Consider the following 23,292-nt stretch of genomic DNA (forward strand, 5'->3'; position numbering starts at 1 on the left):
TTTCTATTGGAGAGGAGCTGGTGCCAATGCCCACGCGACCAATGACTCACTATCGTATACGTCATTCTCATGTTTAGTATATGTATTCCATTTCCCAAGCACATCTCTGAGTTCTCTTCCTTTGAAATGTCCTTTTGTTATTTTGTTCTTTCATCTTGTGTTCGACACTTTATTTCAACACTTGTCTATGTTTCCATTGCTACACCACTTCTAACAACACAATCATCACACTAGTATCACAATCACATACAAAAAATGCAAGCCTCCAAGACAAATTACTCCACATTCCACAAGAAAGAGATCCCGATTGACATGAACAAGGATGATATGATGCATAATGACACAAAATGCCTCTTTGCAAACAAGACATCAATCACACCGTGCTCTCTAAAGATGTCGCACCCCTACAACATCCCCCTAGCTGACTTAAGGACCTCGACGACAAAGGCACTACAAATATCACGATTGACATGAAGGAAGCTTGCAGTGAAACTGTATCATTCATGAAGAAAGACGCAGTTTGGGGCACTTTTACCCTACACTAATGCACTTTCAAAAATTTTATATTCTTCCTTGCGTGAACAGCTACACCACGCCTGCCAAAGGCAACATCTCATACAATAGTAAATGAAAAATTAATCAGCGATGTTGTTGCCTCTTGCAAATAAAAAACAAAGGCAACAAAGCAAGTCTAGTGGGTGGTGCTTCATTCAACTTGTCTATTCAAATGATTTAGTGCTTCATCCTGATAAGAATTATTCATACAACCGATACATAATTTACATCAAGGAGACAAAAAGTTACCCTCGACAATAATTTTACACTGGACCTGTCAAAATTGAATGCGGCAAAATACTGATTACATATGGATGCTGGATGATGCTGACTTTGCAGCCCACGTTAGCAGGGGCGGTGATTGTAGTGCTGCTCAGGCCCTTCTTTACAGAGTGGCAGCCACATGACAGACAGGGACTGAGATTCCGTCAGAGATTTATCTTTAATATTCACTTTGATAAACTCACCTTTGGCCACTCCAAACAGGTCTACTTACGAAGTGACCTTAGCCCTACCTTAATGTCTTCCAATGTGATTGTGATCAGTTCTTCTGGATCGCAACAATCCAGATCCAGCCTTAGATCCAAATTCTCCCTGGCATTCACCAGCATGGGCCACACAAGACCCCCATTCAGTACCTGCCGCTGCTGCTCTGTGGTTTCCACATCCAAAAGTTGAGAGATGGCTTTGATCGTGCAAGTTTCATGCAGTTGGAAACCATACATTAAGCTCTCTGCGTTCTGATGGTTCATTTTCACATGAGTGATCTCTGCAAGCTCCTCTGTATTGAAATTATCAAAGTAAAAAAACTTGGTAACCCTTCTTGAAAAGCCTTCATTACAGCTGATGACACGTTTCATAGGCTCTGCATAGCCTGCAAATATAACTACCACTGAGCCATTATCCATCACAGACATTATCTCTTCAAGGGCCTCTAAGCCATAATCCTTGTCATCAGACTTTTGTAAAGGCATCAGCCTGTAGGCCTCATCAACAAATAGTATCCCACCTTCAGCTTCTTGGATCTGCGCTCAAGCAAAAGCACAAGACAAATTACTTGAGAAATTTGATACATGCATCCCTTCCTGAAAGTGTTCAATAAAACCAGTATAAGACCATTTCACTGGTCACACAAACAAAACTCCAGGGTGTGACTGCATGTCCAACTGAATGTCAATAGAGCATTGACTTTTAAAAAACACTCACCAAAAGAGGAGGGTACACACCATCTACATACAGCTGTCCAGCCAGCACTTGCAAGCATGGCAAAGGACAAGGAGCACATACTAGCCTTTCTTTGATGCATTCTAGCAGACTCTAGACTATGACCACAGGTAGAAAGTAGCCTTCCTCAATATTAAATCACATACGACTTGACAAATAGAAAAAAAAAAACACAATTCCATGGTTTTGCACAAACCCATTGATTTTAACTTACCTTTTTTCTTGTTCTAGGACCTGTGTGCCCAACAAATTCACCCACGAGATCTGTGCGTTGTACTTCCACGACCTTGTCAGTTGGCAAGACACCCACCATGTGCAACAATTTACCCAATATCCGGGCAACCATAGTCTTTCCTGCACACAGGGTTCACCACAAGTTAGATGTACTGCAAGCCCCTTCAAGCACATGTAGAAGGCTTCAGTCCTCATTCAACTCAACAAATTTGAATTAATCAAAAAATAAAAAACCACTCCAAACAAAGAGATTCAGAAACCAGGGAGTGAAACTGGCCTTTGGTGAATCAAAGGGCAGTTGCTTCAGTCCTCATACAACTCAACAAATTAGAATCAAACCATGAAATAAAAACCACTCGAAACAAAGAGATTCAGAAACGAGGAAGGAAAATTGGCCTTTGATGAGTCGAAGGGCAGTAAACTTTTATTTTGCCGGCAAAACAGATCAAACAGCAGAGCTAAAACACCCGACACCTTTACCAAAGGTGGTAAACTCTAATTTGCACGCACTTAACATGAAAACAGGAAATCAGCAATTAAAAAATAGATCAAACACTGGAGCTAGAACACTCTACGCCCGGACACGAAGAAAGAATGGCCACAGCCTAGCACCTGTCACAACATTTCTTTATCATTATTAAATTGCCTATACAACTGTTATTGCTCAAAAAAGCTTCCTCACTTACATTCCAAATTCGGCCCTCAATAGGTCAATCCAGTACAACTATTCATGGATTTGCCATGTTCTTGCATCTATCTTTATCTGCTCTCACAGGCCAAGACCACAGCACCAAATCTGAACCAAAATGGTTGAGATTCAACAGGGACATAAGAAGACCAATTTGCTCAACATTGGGTCTTGCCAGAAAATCCCAATTTGACAAAATCTATTGTAATAGATCTCTCAAGTAAACCCTGAATCTCAACAAGTCTACACAGAACAGCTCAAAAACCACTCATGATATTCCAAAATATCATTGCCCAGCTTGAGACAACATCACCTGCACCAAAACAGCAATCACCTACCCCGCTACTGCTATCACTTGCCTTGGAACAGCATCACCTGCATGGTAGACAGCACAATCAACCTCTAGGGAGGCATGAACAACAATAGATGATGCATCTTTCATGTGGACGCCGTGATTTGCTAGATAAAGGCCTCGCCTTAAGGAAAGCTATGGTTCATACCTTTCATTCCCATGCTCAATTTTCATCAATTAAATGAAACTTGCATAAAGGTTCTTACAGTTTTGATTCATGATGTGTGCACAAACTTGCACATTAGTTTATTTCATTGTATTACTCCTCCAACCTTTCTTACTAATTAATTAATGTGTGCACAGACTTCCACAAAAACCTATAAACCTGCCCATGTCCAACACAACTCATGAAAAATCTTGGACCCTCCAAAGAGAGTTCTAAAGATTAAAAACAACCTCATGACATATGTCCATCTTGAAAAATGGCCCAATGTCCCTAATTGCATCCGAACATGCTTGACAACCGACTGCTCCATTGCAAATTCTACAGCCACTGTAGATCACATCCATCTATTCCGAAAACACCAAAAAAGAAAAAAAAAACATTTTCTAAACATAGTTCACTAGGGTAATTGGAGATGCAATAAATGTCTATTTAAATCTCAATCCTTCAAAAACATCCCTGCTCCATTCCCTATGAGATATCCTTCCTAAATACCTGTTCTTTTGGACTGTATACAAGATTTAGTGCTTGCACCTTTAGCAACCACAAACTCACCCCCCTTCAAGAAGGAGTTGAGCTCCCAACAATGAACCCACGAAACAGACTTTCGTGAGAGATTCAACAACAAAAAAATAAATCAAGCAATGGAACTAGAATGCTATCGCACCCATACAAAAAGAAAACTTGTCCCCAAAGCCTTCCAAAAGCCTATATAAGATCAAGGAATGGAACTAGAATTCTATTGGAAAGACCATCGCCAAAGCCTTGCGATAGCCCATACAAATATTCCTCTTCAAAAGGTTTGCTCATTGGCTTTCCAAACTCAGCCCTTAGTAGGCCAATCTAGAACTCCTCACAAATCCATTGTGTTGCAATGTCTCTTTTATCGTTATTGATGTACAATTGCCACTATTGCTCACTTGCTTTCCAAACTCCATCCTCAATGGGTCAATCCAATACAACTATTCACGGATCCACCATGCTCTTGCACTGCTCTCGCTATCTAAGACCAAAAGTACCAAATCTAAAACCCAAATGCCTCAAATCCATGGAGACACAAGAAGACCAATCTGGCCAATACTGGATCTTATTTTTTTAAAAACCCTATGTAACAAAATCTATCACACCAAATCTCTCCAGTAAGGCTAAAATCTTAACAACTCGCATAAGAATAGCTTCGAAACCACTCGCATAAGAACAGCTTTGAAACCACTCGCATAATTCCAAAACAACATTGCCCAACTCAAGGCATCATCACACTTCCTGTTGTTGAAATCCTTGTCATCATCATCAAATATCGATGGAACTCCCAAATTTCAAAACAATAATTGTAAAATTCGTCCCCCCAAAAAAAGAAATATAAAAAAAGGTAATTTTGAAAAAAAAACCCAACTTTGGAGACAAGATCACTGGATGTTGCTACAAATGTTGAGCAATATCAAAGGCAATGATAGCAAAATTGGTTAACGCCAACGTGCCTTTAGTGGCATTGGAAAAGTTTAGCTAAAGTGGACCTCTAGTGATGTTGGCACTATCAACATTGTCAAACATTATGAGGAAAAGAGTGTTCTTGCCTAGCAAAGGTGGCAAGTTGCTAGCAACACTCCTAGTTATGTGTCATTTACTATAAAGATTTTTGCACACTGGGCCATATTATGAAGGACAAGCTCAAGCAAACAAAGATTTCCTTTCTTTGTGACCATGCTAAGAGGATGGCATCTCTAGGAGGCATAGTGAAATGGGACGGGTTTTGGGAACGAAAGAGCAAGAACGGAAACTAGGACTAGAATTGCCCTCCCCTAGACAAGGAGATGGGATTGAAACAATTTGAGGACAAGCTGGAACTAGGATGGGAATCTAGAAAATGGCCGTCCCATGTCACTATGCTAGGAGGAGTGGGTTGTGGTGCCATCTTCAACCCTTAGTTTGTCTTCATCAAGTGTCATGTTCAATCCTCAACTTGTCTTCATCAAACTCTATCGACCCTAATCATGTGAATTATTTTTTAAGATCGCATGTAGTGCAAGCTTGAGTAATGTCACTTCCTTATTGCTAGGTCTCCTTTAACCTAGACCCATCAAAAGCAAAAGAGTAGAGGTCGTGTCCTATCAAACTCATTCTTATTCGGACAACAGCAATACCTAATTTAAACTTACGTATTCAACCTTACCATCATGTATACTCACATGTCAACAAGCCATTGTCATGGCTCTACACTGAAATAATTTATTGATACATCATACAACAATGTTAACTCGCAAAGAATTGATTCCATACAAGATATAACTAGTGGCTAGTAAGTACAAAGACCAAAATAGAGCTACTAAGGTATAAGCTCTCTATGCAATAATGTAGTACTCCAAAACATATATGATGATACATAAGGGTTTCAACATTGATATCATACCAAGTTACTACATCTGTAGTAAAACAAAATTACACTTAAGATTACTAAAATTGTATTGCCTTACCTGTTCCAGGGTTCCCTAAAAAGGCCATATGTGGAGGCCTTCTAACAGCAACTCTCAATCCCATTGCTTTTCGTCTTTCATCTAAGAGCATTCCTTTAGCCCATTTTCTCAATTGTGACTTCAAACCATGCAAACCAACAACTTCTTGCAACTCAGCTTCAAGGGCCTCCATCTTTTTTTGAGAGCTTTTACAAGCTTTCAAGGCCTTATCTTTCAACTGTTGGTCGAGATGATCTTGTAACAAAGAACATAGCTTTTGGTGGCTTGGACTTTTTGGAAGGTGACCCAAGGGTGTTTTCCCCTCCTACAAGATATATAAGTTAAAATAAGTTCTCATATAAGTATGGTCCATGTCGAGAAGTAGAAACCACTGAGTTAGAATGTCATACGTTGTCTGTAACACTTGCATCAGCATGATACTTCAGTAAAGTCTCTACAGTGGAATAATCTTCATTTTTTATAGAGAACCAAACTGCAAGGTGAAGTGATGTCATGCCATTCTGTGAAAAAATATAGTAATATCAGAGCAAATAATGATCTTTATAAAAATCTATCAGCTTGTACATTGCCATTTCACATAACACAAAATTCCTAGAATTAAAGGCACAAAACTTAGGAGGACTGCAAGTTCCATACACTCGCTTTCGCCTCCAAATTAGCCTTGTGCTCAAGTAAAAGCTTTACAGCTTCAGTACAACCATTCTTGGACGCCAGATGCAACGCTGTTTCTCCATACTAAGCCAGAAAACTTTACAAATCAGACAGCAATGATTGTACTCGATTCAAGCATAACAAGTCAACTAAACCAAGATGTTTAACACGACAGTAGGAAAAAAGTTAAAATCAGCAGTTATCAAAAAAAGACAAGGTAGAGCTGAAGGCCAAATACCGTATTTCTTGCCTCTATTTCGACCCTTTCTGAGCCTTGCCAGTCAAGTAATAGCTTCAAAAGCTCCACCTGATTATGAGCCGCAGCAATGTGAAGCGGAGTCTGTGACATCTGGGATAGAAGCAGAATGAATGTGATCACGAGCATAAAAGCAACTACAAACTAAGACTAAAAGCTGAGCCAGATATCGTGATTCGTGGAAATCAGTCTGAATAACAAACAGTTGGTAAAACAGAATAGTATGGAGGGTTGAGTTTGTAATCACATCTAATTGATGGAAGATTTTCAGAGATAGGAAGAACAATTTTAATGAGACAAACTAGTGATAAGTCCAGAGGGGCGTTACCACAGGATTGCGGTCATTAATGATAGAAGGCGTCTCCTGTAGCTTTCTCCGAAGAGCCCCAACATCACCTGCTTGAGCGAGAGAATGGACAGAGGTAGCACGCGTCCGAGCGCGACGCTGCTGAAGAGCCTGCTGCAGGTCCATCGGAGTTTCCAGGCCCTCAACTAGAGATGCCACAGACCAATAAAACTGCCGCTAAAGATGCTCACACCAGCCGGCGATTCGCGGCAATGGATAACCTGCCGCTGCGGAAATGCAAAGCCGCTTGAAGACTGCCACTAAAGATGCTCTCGCCAGCCGGTAATATGTGGCAATGGATAACCTGCCTCTGCGGATATGCAGACCCGTTTGAGAATACGAATATAGAAAGATGTACGCAATGTCTGAACGACGCGAATATGTCAGCCTGTGGCGAAATGGAGAATCCGCAAAGTGCGGAAACCGAGCTTAAATCCTTTTGCATATGGCGATGAAAAGCAATGTCGTATGCACAACGAGCATGGTAGTATCTCGGGCCTGGGCCTTCGTCCTGAATATGACTTGAATTCTGCTGCTGGTTCAACAGGCAGAGAAGAACGCGCAGAGAGAGAGAGACAGATATACGACGAAGTGCCGACGATAAAGCAGACTGAGCTTAAACGCCTCTGGCTATGGCGATGAAAATGAGCGACGGACGTCGTCGTGGATGTTTCGGTGCAGGCCGATGAAAGAAGAAGAGAGAGAGATTTGTGCCGCCGGCGGACAACGAAGAAGGACAGATGCGGGACACAACCTCTTCTGCCTAGTAAGTCCTGGTTATAGCGGAAGCAGCGGAAGCGAAATGCAATGGAAGCCTGCAGGAAGAGTGAGGGAACAGGAAAGGAATAGAATAGAATAACGAGGAATAACGAGGAAAAGTAAGAAGCACAGCGAGTTGGTTTTTTGTGGACTGTTTTTTTGAGAGGGAGGCGGGTGGGTTTGGATTTGGTGGGCATTCGCTGTCACTGCAAGTAGGTTGGCAGCTTTCGGCTTTCGGATGGACACACGGGATTGTACCGACTTTTGGGACATTACCAGTTTGCCCCTGGTCGCACGCTATGGCCGGTTCTACCCTGGCGTTGGACATGCTCTCATAGCCCGTGCACATGGAGGCCTCAGGCCAGATACACATAGGCATAGGCCCGGATCAATGGTTTGCTGTGCTAAAAGAAGGGGCATTGAGCTGACATGTCAATGAACAATTCGCTCCGCACTCTCCACAAGGTTCGAACAAGCACCCAAGGAAAACAATCTCCTTTCTTAGGGTGGGTTCAGATGAGCGGCGGTAATCATATATTAAAGGGGCATACTTTTGATGTGGCATCCCCCAACCGAGTGAGACTTTCCTCCTCCTCCTACCGGACCCACCCTCTTTCTACCGACCCTTCCCCCTCGGAAGAGCCTTGGCACTAAGAAAAACCTCTCTTTAACTTCGCCTCACTATTCACACAAGGAGGCGGAAGGTTGATCGCGTTTTGCAGTGCTGCCACCTCCGTCTTAACCCAGCCTTATTTATTTTTTTAAAAAATGCTAAGCAGCTTACAGGTCTTGGATCCTACACCAATCCAATCACACCTTTTTGTGAATCTTATCCACGTTCAATATGTAAAGAAATATGTGAACAATATCGAGGGTGGGCAAAGGCTTTTGCTCGGTATGTAATCGACCTTAGACCTGATCATTGTGAGCATTTATTTTTTTTTTTAAAGCTAAGCAGCTTACAGGTCTTGGATCCTACACCAATCCAATCACACCTTTTTGTGAATCTTATCCACGTTCAATATGTAAAGAAATATGTGAACAATATCGAGGGTGAGCAAAGGCTTTTGCTCGGTATGTAATTGACCTTAGACCTGATCATTGTGAGCATTTGTTGACACATCTAGCAGTTAACCAACTCTCCTCCCAAAAACTATGGCGGAATTTTTGTATTAGTTGAGCAGTTTGTCTCCCCTCACAAAAAGAGAGTTTCTTCCATTTTGTACTGCTACATACATGTGCAAAAGCCATCCTACTATGGGCTACCACAGTTGCTTTTCAAAATCACCTAGTAAGCTCTTCAAAAGCTCATGTGCAAGGGCTCACACGCACTTAGAGGGATTTTGCAAGTGAATTATGATTCATTCCCTATGCATCTAATGCCAACCGTTTTGGATCTTTATACTCTGATCTATGCCTCTTTTTTTAGGTCTTTTGCAAACACACTATGCCAGTTGACAATTATGCACTACCAAAGCATGCCTACACATCCGCCCTAGACTAACAACTAGTCATCATTCAACGAATAGAGATTTTCTTGATGAGGAAATCGTGTGCAACAAGCTAAGAAAACTACACAATGAGATCCTACAAGTTGAAGATGACATGATTAGACAAACTTTGCCAAAATTGCCAATGTTAAACATCATCGTCTCAGTTTCTAAACTGTCAGAAACCTTGTCAAAGAGTTGAGCACGCATGCATTCTCGTGTGGTTTTGAAGGAGTACATTAAAATACAATTATGACTTGAATGAAGTTACCACACAAAATGTGTTTTACAGTACTCATCATTCATGCATGTGGAAAGAGGGCAAAGACTAAAGGACGCAATGTGAATCCATCAACATGCAATTAAGGGCTAAGTGTGAACTAGATTGCATGAGGGTTAGGAGATGATTAAATCAGAAAGTAAAGTAGGATATTAGCATTGAATCATGGCAAGGAGAGCTGAAAATTATTGCAATTTGCATGTGATCTGGGCTACTCCTAGTTGTCCTACTTTTAAAGACACAAGAAGGGGTATAGAAAGCATGCCTTTTGGCTATATATTGAAGGATTTAAGACCTGATTTTGGGTGGATATGGAAGATGTTAGAAGTGTAGCATGTGAACCCTATATAAGCAAGGGTACATGGGGGAAGGTGAGGTGTCAATGGACTATAGGACAGGGGAAACCCTAACCCTAGCTTCTAGTGGCTATATAAACAACCCTAAGGGTCACACTTAGTGTAGAAGAGATTGTACTAGTTGTACTTCTTGAGCAACTGAATAAGCAAGATCTTCTTCTTGTACTTTGTGAGCTCTCTTCTCCCTCTTATGCACACTACTATACACTGCAAATCTGATATTCCAACATGGTATCAAAGCCATCTTTGATCCAATAAGCTTCCCCTAACTCCATCTTGACCTAAGTGCACATGAGTGTGTGGTTTCTCACCTTACCTCTCAACCTCCATAGCTAGTTCTAGACTTGTAGACCTTGGAGGAGTTAGTGTGGCCAAAAGAGAGCATTTCAGCTCATGATTTCTTTTGGAGATCTCTTTTCCAGCTCAGGGCACAATATTTTGGCACTTCAAAACCTAACATTCATTGCCATACAACCTAGCATTGCCACTTTTTTAGAATTGGACGTAGTTTTGATAGCATGAAGATCAACGTGGTGTTGCAGGTTGTAGGGGATGCAATCATCTAAGCCGCCATAAGCTTTGGTAGCCCCCCAAGTGAACCTTCTAACCCTAAAAGTATTTGGCAAAACTCTCTCTCTAGTGCTCACACAAAGCCAAAACATAATTATGGGTCCTAGCAACCATGAAAGCTTCATTGCGAGCTTTAGGGTTTTCTTAAACCCAATCATTATTTCAACTCTAACAGTGATTCTAATCATTGATTAACCTTCTCTAGAGCTCATTGATGATTTGGAAGCTCCATTTCAAGGCTGGACACACTTGGTGGACATCGTTAAGTTCATCAAAAGCCAACTTGTAGGAATATACCGTGAGATGAGTGCTTGTAAGCATTGATGCTACATTTCGCAATCATGATCTTGTTTCCAATTAGTATGTGAAAGATGTTTTATACGAAATCTCCATCTTGAGGAGATTAGGTTTTTAAACCTTAAGCATATTCACTAAGTGCTTAACTCTCATCATCATCTCTCTTGATCATTGTAAGGGTATGTATTAGATATAAACACACAAACCATTTCATCTCTTCATCAAATTGTTCTACATCAATTCAATCTGCTATCTAAGCATCATTTAATTACTTTTGCTCTTATTGCCTGCTTTGTAAAGAAATAGACACTGCCATTCCCTTGTGCAATCCATAAGACCTTCTTATCATGGCCTATGCTGATGTTAGACCTCAAATCTGCAATTTTGATGGGAGAGATTTCCATCCATGGCAAGTATTGGTGAAATATAAAATGATAGAGAGAGGTTACTGGCCCTTCATCAAAGGTGCCAAGGCTATTGACCCATCCAACCTTATAGATGTAGAAGATGATGAAAGAGCCCAAGCCATAATAATGTTGCACTTGGATGAATCCTTCATCCACCAAATTGATCAACTTGCAACTACAAAGGAGAAGTGGGACGAGCTCGATAAATTGTATGGTGCGAGAGGAAAGAACTCAAAAATCTTCTTTAAAATAGAGTTTTTCATTTGGAATACAAGCAAGGAGCGAGCTTGGAAAAGTTCATTTTCCATACGAAGGGATTGATGGCCCAACTAGCTTCAGTCCAAGCTCCAATTTGCTAAAGAAGATGCCATTGTAATACTTCGAAAACCTATAAGGAAAGTCTTGCCAACTCTTGTAACTACTCTAACAAATGTACCAAATCCTACATTGAAGGTGTCATTTAGTCAGTTACACCCTCGGAACACCAAGACGAAAAGCCCAAAATTTTGGAAATGGAAGACAGTCCCAAGGCAAGAGGAAGATGGAGAAGAAAGGCACACCCCAAAAGTTAGAAGATATGAAGTGCAAGAAAGCCTCAAATGTAAAAGGAAGCATGCAATAGTAAGCGCACCATGATATACTAGCAAGAAAAGCATTGGCACATTGCATTTCATTTTGTAAAAGAGTGTTGGGCTCTCTCTCATGCAAATTGTAAAGAGCGAGAGGTGCGGATTGAGGCCTATGCTAATAAAAAGGAGAAAAAAAGTAGAGTGGAGGAATGGATAAAGGCCCGAGACCAAAAAGGGGATGGCCACCCAAAGAAGGGATAAGGGCATGTATATGAATCAAGAAATGAATAAAGATGCTCATTCTTATGTGTGGCCAAACTTGCTCTCTTCTTGCTTCTTGCTCCTTCTTGTGCATGAGAGAGGGAGTGTGTGTCAGAAAGAGAGAGTATGTGGGAGGGAGCGATGGATCGTGGAGAAGCTCATCTTCTCCTCTCTTCATCATCATCTTCTTCTCTTCCCCCTTCCTACATGCATGGCTATGGAGGTCAAAGGTCCGAGCTTGGAGATGGAGCTTGCTTGAGGTTGCATCTTGAATCTAGAGCCATCAGTGGATTCATGGGAGGGGATACTTGATTGGATTTGAAAGTAAGCTCACTACATTGGTATGTGGAAGAGCACATAGCTATGTGAGAGGTAGCCATATCTCTTGGGTTGAAACACTTGAAGCAATAAGCAGTCCATGGGTCTTAGTGGTTCGCTCGCGACGATGATGACGTTTTGGTTCCATTTGTCGAGACAACAGATTCAAGTTTGAGTGCTTGTGCACTCCAAATTGTGTGATGCAGTCTCATATCCAAAATGACACTTGGTTTTAAGTAAGAAGCAAGGGAGTTAGAGATTATTCGATCCCTTTTGTGGATTAGTTTAGGTTTTGGAAGCTTTCTGTTCATTGGTTAGAGTAAGAGTTGTGCATTTTGATCAATTTTGAGACATTAAGGTTCAAGAAATAAGGAAAATAAAGGAAGAGATAACTCTCTAGAAAACCAGGAAAGAGGGAAACTAGGGAAGAAAGGAAAGAGATTTTTTATGTCCAGGGAGGAAAACAAAGTATGAGGGGAGAAAGAGAGAACACAAAAGGTGAAAAAAGGGGAAGAGAGAGCTCATTTACATTCATTGAGATTGAGAGAGAGCTTGTGAGAGAGAGACAAGGAGTGAGCTACTCACAAAAAGATTGCTAGACAATACCAATGTTGAGCAAAGTGGGGCAGCCTTGCCAGCACCATTGCTAGCCGTGTGCTCAGAGTTACCCCAAATAGCAGGAGCCAAATGAAAATATCCATAGTTGTAAAGCAACTCAATAAATACCAACAGGGAATGACCCCTATAGCTTCACTGATCAGTTTGAATAGGTGTGCGAGGCTAACAACCTCATAGACCCTACTCAACGAGCACAAGCTTTCAATCTTTGCTTGGGAGACAAGGGACCAGACTTGGTTTACTGATCTAGACAACAATGAACGTAATAACTTTACTCAATTGAAGGATCTCTTCATGAAGAGATTCTCAGAGGCAGGATACTCTGATAACCTCATTGTTAAGATGATGAATGTCAGCCAAAAAGACAAAGAGGACATATGAAACTATGTCACATACATGAGGAGTCTCTACAAGAGCATACTTGTGGGCAAAGCAACCTAATGAGAGAGTGGTCTCTACTGCAATCATTAATGAGATCCACAATAAAGAACTCTATAAGGCCCTTGTAAGAAACTTGAACATGCAAAGGGATGTGCTTGCAAAAGTCTTTGAGGAGGCCATACAAGTAGATGACTTGCTTAGGGAAAGAAACCGCAACGAGATAACAATGCATTTAGGAATGTTGAGAGAGTCACAACAACTAATGAGTGGGCAATTCCTAGTGAATAAGGAAAAGGAAAAAGTGTTGAGACCAGACCCAAGCTATAAATAACCTAAAGTCGGAGCGGGCTAGACTATAAGAGTCAATACGAAGGCTAGTACAACCTCACGTACAGTGCGTGTGTTGTGGAGGGAACCACTTGCCTTCTAAATGTCCTAATCCCAGATCAAGGCCTTGTGCCAATTGTGGAAGATTCGAGCATGACACCATGCACTGTCGGTTTCCAAGACGGTTGCCGTACTAGCAGCCTTACACTCAATCATACTTTCCAGGAGTTAGGCAACCATATTTCAGAAGGGGAGCCCCTTTGGCTCTCCCTACACCTAATGATTCAAAGCCAAATGTCTAAAGTATAGACATCAACCCAACAAGAATCCCTAGACCACTAGGACCTATCATGACCCATCCACCACTGAGGGATGCACCTAACGATTCAAAGACAGTTGCCTCAAGGATAGACATCAACCCAACAAGAATCCCTAGATCTCTAGGACCTATCGTGACCCATCCACTTAGCGATGCTTCAATGCACTTTGTGGAGAAACCACTCGAGGAAAATTCTTACTTGAACCCTTATGTCTCTTATGACGAAGATGGTAATCCCATATTGATGGACTATAGACTTGTGTCGGTCATGGCCTTAGGCTGAGGAAGAGATAGAGGCCTAGGAGGAGCTTAAAACTAAGAACCCATAACATGTTGGTGACGTGTGATCATCTAAGGCATATCTCATCCCACTGCCCTGAAAAAGAGCAAGCAAATAGAGAGGAGACGGATTTGAGATACCCCAATTGTAGAGTCACACACTTGTTCACTGATTGTCCTAGGCAAAAACCCTCCACTAGCTCGGCAATCATACCATATATGCCATTTGGACTCTTTTGTATCAAGTCACTGGACAACGGTGTCACACATATCCCCATAAATGTCATTAGATGAGCTCAAACAAAGTAGGCCGGTATCTCACTACCTAGATCTAGCAACCTCGATGCATCCTTTATAGGGAAGAAGAGTCGATGATAGAGGAAAAAGAGGATCAAGGCAAAAATAGTGCTAAATACCAAGAGTGAGACTACATTAACCAAAGGAAAATATGTCACTGATGTTGAAGTAGAAACATTTGCTCCTAAGACGAGATAGAAGGGAAGCACTAAGGTTGGAGAGTATCCTAACCCCAACCAACAGTTGAGGGGGAGCTGCAGACAAGTTCAAGAAGTGGATAAAAGAAATGCAAGCTCATCTTCAAGATATCGAACCTGTCGTGAGAATGAGATTAACGAACTCTCAACATGAGCCTACCAGTCTCTCCTACATACTTGTGAGCAGAAGAGGCAACACCACCACATGAACAACTGCATGGGTAGAATGAGGGGGCCACTACTACGTAAAGGGCTCAAGAGCATTGGCAGGGGGACCTTGAAGATGAGGAGGAAAAGAGGGATGGCAAATAACCACCTAATAACAACTCCTGTGGCATTATCATTGGAAGAATTGCTTAGGCAAAACTCCACATTTTGGCAAGAATTGAAGCGATGGGTAGAATGTAGCAATGAACATAAATTGCAAGACTTCCCAAACCAAAATGTCATGATACACATACCAATCCTTACACTGAATCCAATGTCCAATTCTCCATAGGTGAATGCCTTTTGGGAGAGCATTGAGATACATGCAATTTTACCTATCGTTGCCTTAGGAGACACTACATGAAAGGGGATAGTAGATATAGGAGCAAGGGTTAGTGTACTTATTCACGTAATCGTGCAAGCTTGGGAAAACCTGTCGGTGGAAACCACATGGCTCAATGTCAATCTAGCAAATGGAATGAATGTGACCTTTTGGAATCCAGAAGAATTGGTCTCTAAAGATAGTGGGAATACAAACTCTTTGTGAACTTCAAGGTTATCCCGAGAAGCCATCCAAGAAACTATAGGCCTCTTTGCCAGCCACTCTCTCTAACATGTGCTCGGTGTATGACAATGGGTAATTATCTCTTTTTGTAGCTGCATTTACCTTCTTGTAATTGACACACACTCGAATCTTTCCATTTTTATTTAGAACGATGACTATGGGCGAGACCCAATCTGTGTGTTCAATTTCATAGATGAACCCTACTCTCATTAGCTTGTTGATTTATTCCTTGATAGCATGGGCATGCTTTGGATTCATGGGATATGGTCATTGTTGGTTGACGTAGCGTCAGGTGCCATGGGTATGTTGTGAGTCACCACACTTGAGTCGACTCCCTTGAGCTCTTCTAAGGACCAACCAAAGGCGTCTATATACTCTCGCAGGAGAGTAATGAGACTTGCTTCATCTTGCTCTGCCAAGTCATCTGCTATAAGACAGGTCGTGGGGTCTTCCCTTCCTTAGTTAAATTGACCTCCTTAACCTTGGCAAGTCTCTCAATTGGTTTGCTTGTCTGTCCCAATGGTTTGGCTCCCAGTAAGATCACCACCCTATCTCCCTTTTTGAACTTTGTGAATCATTTTGGCAGGTCTTGCGGTTTTTGTTGTTCGTCTACCTGTGCTTCCCGGTTCCGCACCTATCGTTCTTCTTTTAATCATCGACGTCGTAGATGGACAGGTAGGCCCCGCTTAGTGCATTGTTAGGAGGCTGAGGTATTTCAGGGTCACTATCTGAGCTAAGCTCCGATTCAAAATTGCACTCTCCATCTTCGCTAGAAGAGGGGCTCTCTCCTGGTGGTTGTAGCTCAGAAGGTGAGTCCATTTGCAGTAGCGGTGTATCACTTGCTTGGGCTAGGCCTGCCCACAAGTAATCGATTGCACCCGTGTGCTCCAACCAAGTTCGATCGCAATCCTTATGTCTGACTCCACCTCTAAGTGCACTCTGCTTATGTGGTCTAAGGTCTACTTGTATTTGTTCGATTGTATGCTTCCCAGTGTCATATTCTAGGGTATCGATTTCCTTTTCGCTCTCATCACTAAATGAAAAATAGTCCTCATTTACTTCCTTGAAGCTGTCTTTGTCCGGTTGCTCTTGATTCTCCTAGATCTGACTATTCCCTTCTTGTTAGTTGAGAAGTAAGGCCCAATTGTACTTGAGGTTCAAATCGTGCACCTTGGACCATCACCATTCAGGCTCCTCCAAGCAATCTTGGAGTGGCTTAAGGTTTGCTGGATTGCCAGCCAACTTATTAGTCAAGTATCCTAGGATCTCTTGGAGCTTGCGTCTATTGCTTGGGACTTGGAATGCAACATGAGTAGGTCTTCCACGTAGGCTCTCGATCATCATGCAGACCGGTACTAAAGGTATGTCCTTGAACTTATCAATTGCCTTGATGGTTTGTTCGCATTCCTCAGCATCTAAGAATGGTAGGTCGATGGTAGTAAGAACGTGCATCCAGTCTTGCTTGTCCTCAAGGCACGGGATATACTTGGTAAGAGCCCCATAAGATCCCTTAGTCTCCTGTCCATCGCCCTTTAGCATGGAGGAGATGGCATCTAGGTCGACTGGCGTAGTCTTCCAAGTGTCCATCTCTACTCTTACAAAATCTATTAGATTGCCTAAGAAGATAAGACTGTTGCCCCAGTCTTCTATGACTCTCACATTGCGCATCTAGGGTCAGCCTAGCAGGATGTCGTAGTCTATTGAGAGTCTACACCCTTCATGACTATGAAGTCAACCAAGAATTGGATTCTTGCAATCCTCATTGGACAATTTTTTAACACTCCACACGGTTTCACCTTCATTCTATTAGCTAGAGTGACATTGAACCTAGCAGTCTTGACTGGTGGGTTACCCCAAGTTTGGAGTACTACATGGCTTAGCACACTCGCTCCTGCCCTTGTGTCTACAATTCCCTTTCTTATGACATCTCGAAGAGCTAGGATTGGGAGGATTGCTTGCATTTTTGCTCCTTCCCAAAAAGCATTAACGTGCAAGGACACTTAGAAAACCTAACCAATGGACTTAGATGCCATCTCTACCCTACTAAAGGGTGAATCGAGGCGGCCTAGAAGAGATTATGGACCTCTAATCAGGTACATTCCTTGCCCTAAATATGAGCGTGACTGGATGTATATATTCACAACCATTGATCTCCCATTCTCGGAGGATGAGAGTGAATATAGGCAAGTTGTAGACTCAACTAGCAATCCTAGCATTACCATTACTTCTAACATCCCCACAGTGTCTTTGTGCATGATGGCTAGGAGTCTCATTAACCAACCAATGTCATTCACCTATCATGTCCCAACAAGTGAGCTCATAGGTAACCTAGGTGCCAATTTCAAGCCCCTCAAGGATCTTATGGAAAGCAAAGAGTGGTAATGGACTAAGATGCACCACTTAAACTTATCATATAACTGGACTCTCATGACTAGTGTGGCAAAGCTCAAAATTAGGGACCTTGCAACAACAAGTGACAGACAGTCCCAATATGAGGATTCTGACAATGAGTATGAAGACTGCTATTCCATGAGTGAGGCGAGTAGAGAGGAAGTAGAGACCATAGAATATGACATAGATGGAAGAGTGATTGAGAAAATCAAAATAGACTCTAAACCTCAAGAGGTCAACACGTTTCAAATGAACAAAGAAGTTGCCAAGGTAGATTGCGATCAAGCTTGGCTAGAATGTCTCTAGATGGTAGATTATGAGCAAGCGAGATTAGCTCAACCTTCCACCACACCATTATTTGGGGTGGAGTCAACTTTAGAATTGCAAGCACTAGGGGAGATAGCATCTTCTAGTTAGGATGACCAGTGCAATTCTGAGTTAGAGGGTGAGCTCTGATACTGACCCCAAAATACCTCAACCACGTGGGACCTAACACACAAAGCACACAAAGGGGGACCTTCCAGTCCACCTAACGCACAGTAAGCTAAAGGAGGAGAAAAAGAAATAGTCAAATTCATTAGAAGTTGAATGGTAGAAGAAATCCCAGGACTTGCCTGAATGCTTCACCAAGTACAAAAGGGTGATTGAATAGTGGTGTTAATAGAAGCTAAATGGAAAGGGAAAGTAAGTGAACCAATTGAAGGACCGGAAAAGGTTAAGGAGATCAACTTGATGAGAGAGGAGGACAAGCCTCGACCCATGTACATAGCGAACTACCTAACCGAGGAGGAAGAGAATGACCTTATGACTCTCTTAAGGGAGTTTACCGATGTTTGCATGGTCCTTAGATGAGCTGAAAGGAATAGATCTGAGCATAGTGACTCATAATATTCCTAAGCATACTCACACACAACAAAGGAAGAGATTGATAAGCTATTGAAGACTGAATTCATTTACGAGATAGAGCACATGGACTGGGTATCACCCATACTCATAGTCATGAAAAATAATGGGAAGATTTGAGTGTGTATAAACTATAAGAAGGTCAATGCAACCACCAAGAGAGACAACTAATCATTATCATAAATGGAGCACATGCTAGAGAGAGTGGCAAAAAAGGAAGGCTATAGCTTTTTGGATAGCTTCTTAGGCTATAACCAAGTGCAAGTCCACTTAGATGATAGGTACAAGATGGCATTTGTCGTTGAATGAGGGGTATTTGCCTACATGTCATGCCATTTAGACCGATTAATGCTCCTGCTACCTTCCAATACCTCATGTGTACCATGTTCAAGGATATGCTTTAGGAAATGGTTGGAAGTCTTCGTCGATGACCTATACGTCTACACCAAAAAATTGGGAAGAACACTTGGAAAAGTTGAGAATAGTCTTTGAACAATGTTGGCAATACGATCTCTCACTAAACCCCTTAAAGTGCCAGTTTTGGGTAAAACACAATTGTATTTTCAGGCATGTTATGTTGAGGAATGGAATAGCCATAGACTCCTCTAAAGTCAAGGTGATCATAGACCTTCCCCCTCTGACCAACTTAAAGGGAGTTCAATGTTTCTTAGGCCACACCGAGGATGCTACCGATGGTTTGTACTGAACTATGCGTTGATTGCTAGACCTTTGTACAAGCTATTGATAGTATTCGAGTGGACCAAAGAGTATCAATGTGCCTACGAAAATGCTTAAACAGGATCTAAATTTTGAAAGAGAAGTGGAACCCAGGAGGAAGAAGCTTGGCGGTGAGAGCTATGGCGGATGGAGAGCAAGAGCACAGAGAGAGAGAGAGAGAGAGAGAGAGAGAGAGAGAGAGAGAGAGAGAGAGAGAGAGAGAGAGAGAGAGAGACTCAAAAGTGGGAACTCCAACAACCACAATGTGTGGCCGGGCCTTCCTTTATTCAAACTGTCACTAAAAGAATAAAGAATAAGTGATGTGACAGGCGCCCGCCACCTGCAATGTGCAATGGCAGGTACTTTTAGTGTAGTAAAGTATAGTAATACACGTACAGCTAGGCGGAGGCACCTTTACCCCCAACAACCTCCCACTTAAAGGCGAATCTGCCCTAGTGAGAAAGAAAAAGAAAAGACATTACAACATGTACACATGTATAACAGGATGAGGAAAAAGAAGTCATCTCATCCAATGCCCGTCAATCTCCTGAGAAAGGCAAAGCACTCGGTAGTGAGGCTTTTCATGAGCAAGTCTGCAGGATTCTGCTCAATTGAAATCTTGACAAGGTCAATAGACCTATCCTCAATGACCTCGTGAATGAAGTGATGCCTCACCTCAATATGTTTCGTCTTTGCATGGAAGACCAGATTCTTGGCCAACTGAATTGCACTCATAGAATCCGAATGCAGTGTAGGCATAACATCTGTCATACCAAGGTCTACAATCAAATGACCTAACCAGATAGCCTCCTTGCAAGCCTCTGTGGTTGCAATATACTCGGCCTTTGTAGTAGAAAGAGCCGTACACTTCTGCGCCCTGGATATTCAAGAGATAGCCCCTCCAACATAAGTGAACACATAGCCAGAAGTGGACTTCCTACTATCTGCATGTCCTGCATAATCAAAGTCAGTGTACCCCATAACTCCTATATCCTAGCTGCCATAACAAAGACACATATTTGATGTGCCTTTCAGGTACCTCATGATACCCTTCACGGCATCCCAATGTTTCTTGCCAGGTGTAGCCATATAATGTGCCACAGCCCCAACTGCAAAGACAATATTTGGACGAGTGGCTATCATGGCATACATAAGACTGCCCACGGCTGATGCATAGGGAATCTTGGCCATCTCGGCCTTCTGCTCATCTATCTGCAGACAATCGGCCTATGAAACCTTCACATGAGAAGGTAATGGATAGCCAATAGGCTTAGCATCCTACATGCGAAAGCACTCAAGGACTTTATGAATGTACTCCCTTTGTGACAGATAGAGTAGTCCCTGAGATCAATCGCGCGTAATGTGCATACCAAGTATATGAGAGGCCTATCCCAGATCTTTCATCTCAAAGCTCTTCTTGGGCTGAGCCTTAAGAGCATCTAGCTCCTCATGAGTTGTCCTTGCTAAAAGCATGTCATCCACATAGAGTACCAAAATCAGTAAAGAACTGTCACGGGCTTTCTTCGTGTACAAGCATGGATCCATAGCACTGCGGCTGTAGCCCTATGACTGCATGAATGCATCAAACTTATGGTAGCATTCCCTAGGTGCTTGCTTCAAGCCATATAGACTCTTCTTTAGCTTGCACACTAGGTGTTCCCTGCCAGGGTCTGCAAAGCCCTTAGGCTACTCCATGTAAATCTCATCATGCAAGTCCCCATGTAGAAAAGCCGTTTTGACATCCATCTGGTATAAGTCCAAGTCAAGCTATGCAACCAAAGCCAAGACTAAGAGTAGGGTGGTCATCTTGACCACATCAGAAAAGAGTTTATCAAATTCAACACCAAGCTCCTGCTTAAAACCCTTAGCAACCAATCGAGCCTTGTATGCCGGCTTGGGGTGTCAAGGGGTACTTTTCAGCTTGTACACCCACTTTCATGGCAAAGCCTTCTTACCATGAGGCAAGGAAACCAAATCCCAAGTTTGATTCTTATGCAATGAGTCAAGCTCACACTGCATAGCCCTCTCCCAAGAGTGACAATCACCCCTGAGCATAGCCTCATCATAAGTGAGGGGCTCTCCTGCATCTGTAACCAGTACATAATCCATAGAGGGGGCAAAATGGTCAAGAGGTCATCTATCTCTAGTAGAGCGCCTCAACCCAAGCTCTACTACTTGATCAACATCTTGTCTAACATGAGCATGTCTACCATTTGGTCCATGAGCATCAGGTGATGCCGCACGCGGTCTAGCTAGCCATGGAGCGAGCTGAACAAGAGCAAGTGGCTCCTCCTGAAAGTTAACTCTGCGTACCTCAACCACTTTCTCAAGCTGCACATGAATTTTGTCCTTATGAAAGATGACATCATGGCTGCGGATCACTTTCCGTGCTTACGGATCCCATAGACAGTAACCCATCTCTCCTACATCTCCATAGACAATGAAAATGCATTTAACACTTTTAGGATCTAGCTTATTGCGTTTGTCCTTGGGTACATGGCAGAATGCCTCACATCCAAAGACACACAAATGATCATAAGAGGGGGCTTGCTTGCCCATACCTCCTCTGCAACCTGAAAGTCAATGCCATTGCTAGGCGACCTATTAATGAGATGCACTGCAGTAGTAACTGCCTTAGCCTAAAAGTGTTGTGGTAAGCCAGCTTGGCTAAGCATACTACGGACCCTTTCCTGAATGGTCCTATTCATGCGTTTAGCCATACCATTCTGGGGAGGGGTGTAAGGTGCGATCAACTGACGCTTAATACCTTGCTTATCACAAAATTGCTCAAAAGCACGTGATACATACTCACCCCCATTATCCGACTTGAGGCATTTGAGCCTTTTCCCAGACTGGTTCTCTGCCAAAGCAAGCCAATGCTGAAACGTGTCGAAGACATCAGATTTTCTCTTTATGGGATAAGCCCAAACCTTATATGAGTAATCATCTATGAAAGTAACAAAGTACTTTGCCCCACCAAGTGACTAACAGGGAATGGGCCCACATACATCTGAGTGCACAAGAGCCAAGGGCTCACCCATGCATTTCTTACCAGACTTTTTATGCGTATTTCTAGTCTACTTGCCATACAAACAATGATCACAAGAATCAAAATGCGAAGAGTCAAAAGGCAGAAGATACTGCAAAGCACGGAGCATTTTCATTCCTTTAAGAGACATATCCCCAAACGAGCATGCCAAAGGGATACATGGGGAATAGAACCCACAGGCAAAACATGATCCAATGTAGCTCCAGATACAAGTAAGGGATAGAGGCTGCTAGACTTGACACCTCTTGCAAGTACAAGCCTACCACGAGTAGTCTTCCATGCAGAGTCTCCAAAGGACACAAAATACCGTGCATCATCAAGATGTCCAGTTGACATAAGGCTGCGAGTCAACGCAGGTACATGGCGTACATCATGCAAAACAAAAGAACTGCCAGAAGGAAACTACAGCCTTAACATCTCCAATGCCCACAATGTCAAGAGACCTATCATCACCAAGACGCACAGAACCAGGCACGGTATGATAGGTATGAAACCAATCTCTACAGGGTGTCACATGAAAGGACGCACCCGAATCCAAGAGTCAGCATTGTGCATACATAGAATGTATCTCACAAGTCTACAAGGCATCACATGCAGAAGCTGCAAGTATGTAATCATCATCTGAATTAGTGGCCTGCATGGCATTAACCTCTTCTATCTTCACACTGGACTTTGCAAGTAAAATATTGCACTCAGAAGACTTTTCCTACAATTTTTCTTTTCCCTTTTCCTTGCGCTTATCATTGTGCATTTTATGGCGCTATGGCCTAATATGTTCTGCTTTCCCACAATAAT

The 23,292-nt window shown here is 42.4% G+C and overlaps 1 protein-coding gene across 1 annotated transcript; it reads right to left on the minus strand.

Moving 5' to 3' along the window:
- Positions 1-573: 573 nt before the first annotated feature.
- LOC148010813 (AAA-type ATPase family protein / ankyrin repeat family protein) lies at positions 574-7,830 on the minus strand. Its single transcript, XM_087671365.1, has 7 exons — positions 6,923-7,830; positions 6,577-6,687; positions 6,324-6,422; positions 6,077-6,187; positions 5,688-5,991; positions 1,994-2,133; positions 574-1,580 (listed from the first exon to the last, which is right to left on the minus strand). Exons 1-7 carry the CDS (start codon positions 7,064-7,066, stop codon positions 1,044-1,046), a joined length of 1,446 nt encoding a protein of 481 aa, XP_087527491.1. The 5' UTR covers positions 7,067-7,830; the 3' UTR covers positions 574-1,043.
- Between the last annotated feature and the right edge of the window lie 15,462 nt (positions 7,831-23,292).

The sequence above is a fragment of the Lygodium microphyllum genome, chromosome 29, assembly GCF_053477565.2.
Source record: "Lygodium microphyllum isolate KBCC chromosome 29, Lygodium_microphyllum_v1.1.10, whole genome shotgun sequence".
NCBI classification, from domain to species: domain Eukaryota; kingdom Viridiplantae; phylum Streptophyta; class Polypodiopsida; order Schizaeales; family Lygodiaceae; genus Lygodium; species Lygodium microphyllum.

Coding starts and splice junctions, on each gene's coding strand:
- LOC148010813 (XM_087671365.1), bottom strand. CDS start 7,066: ATGGACCTGCAGCAGGCTCTTCAGCAGCGTCGCGCTCGGACGCGTGCT. Junction 6,423..6,576: donor AAATAGAGGCAAGAAATACG/GTATTTGGCCTT, acceptor TTTCTGGCTTAG/TATGGAGAAACAGCGTTGCA. Junction 1,581..1,993: donor GTCCTAGAACAAGAAAAAAG/GTAAGTTAAAAT, acceptor GCTTGAGCGCAG/ATCCAAGAAGCTGAAGGTGG.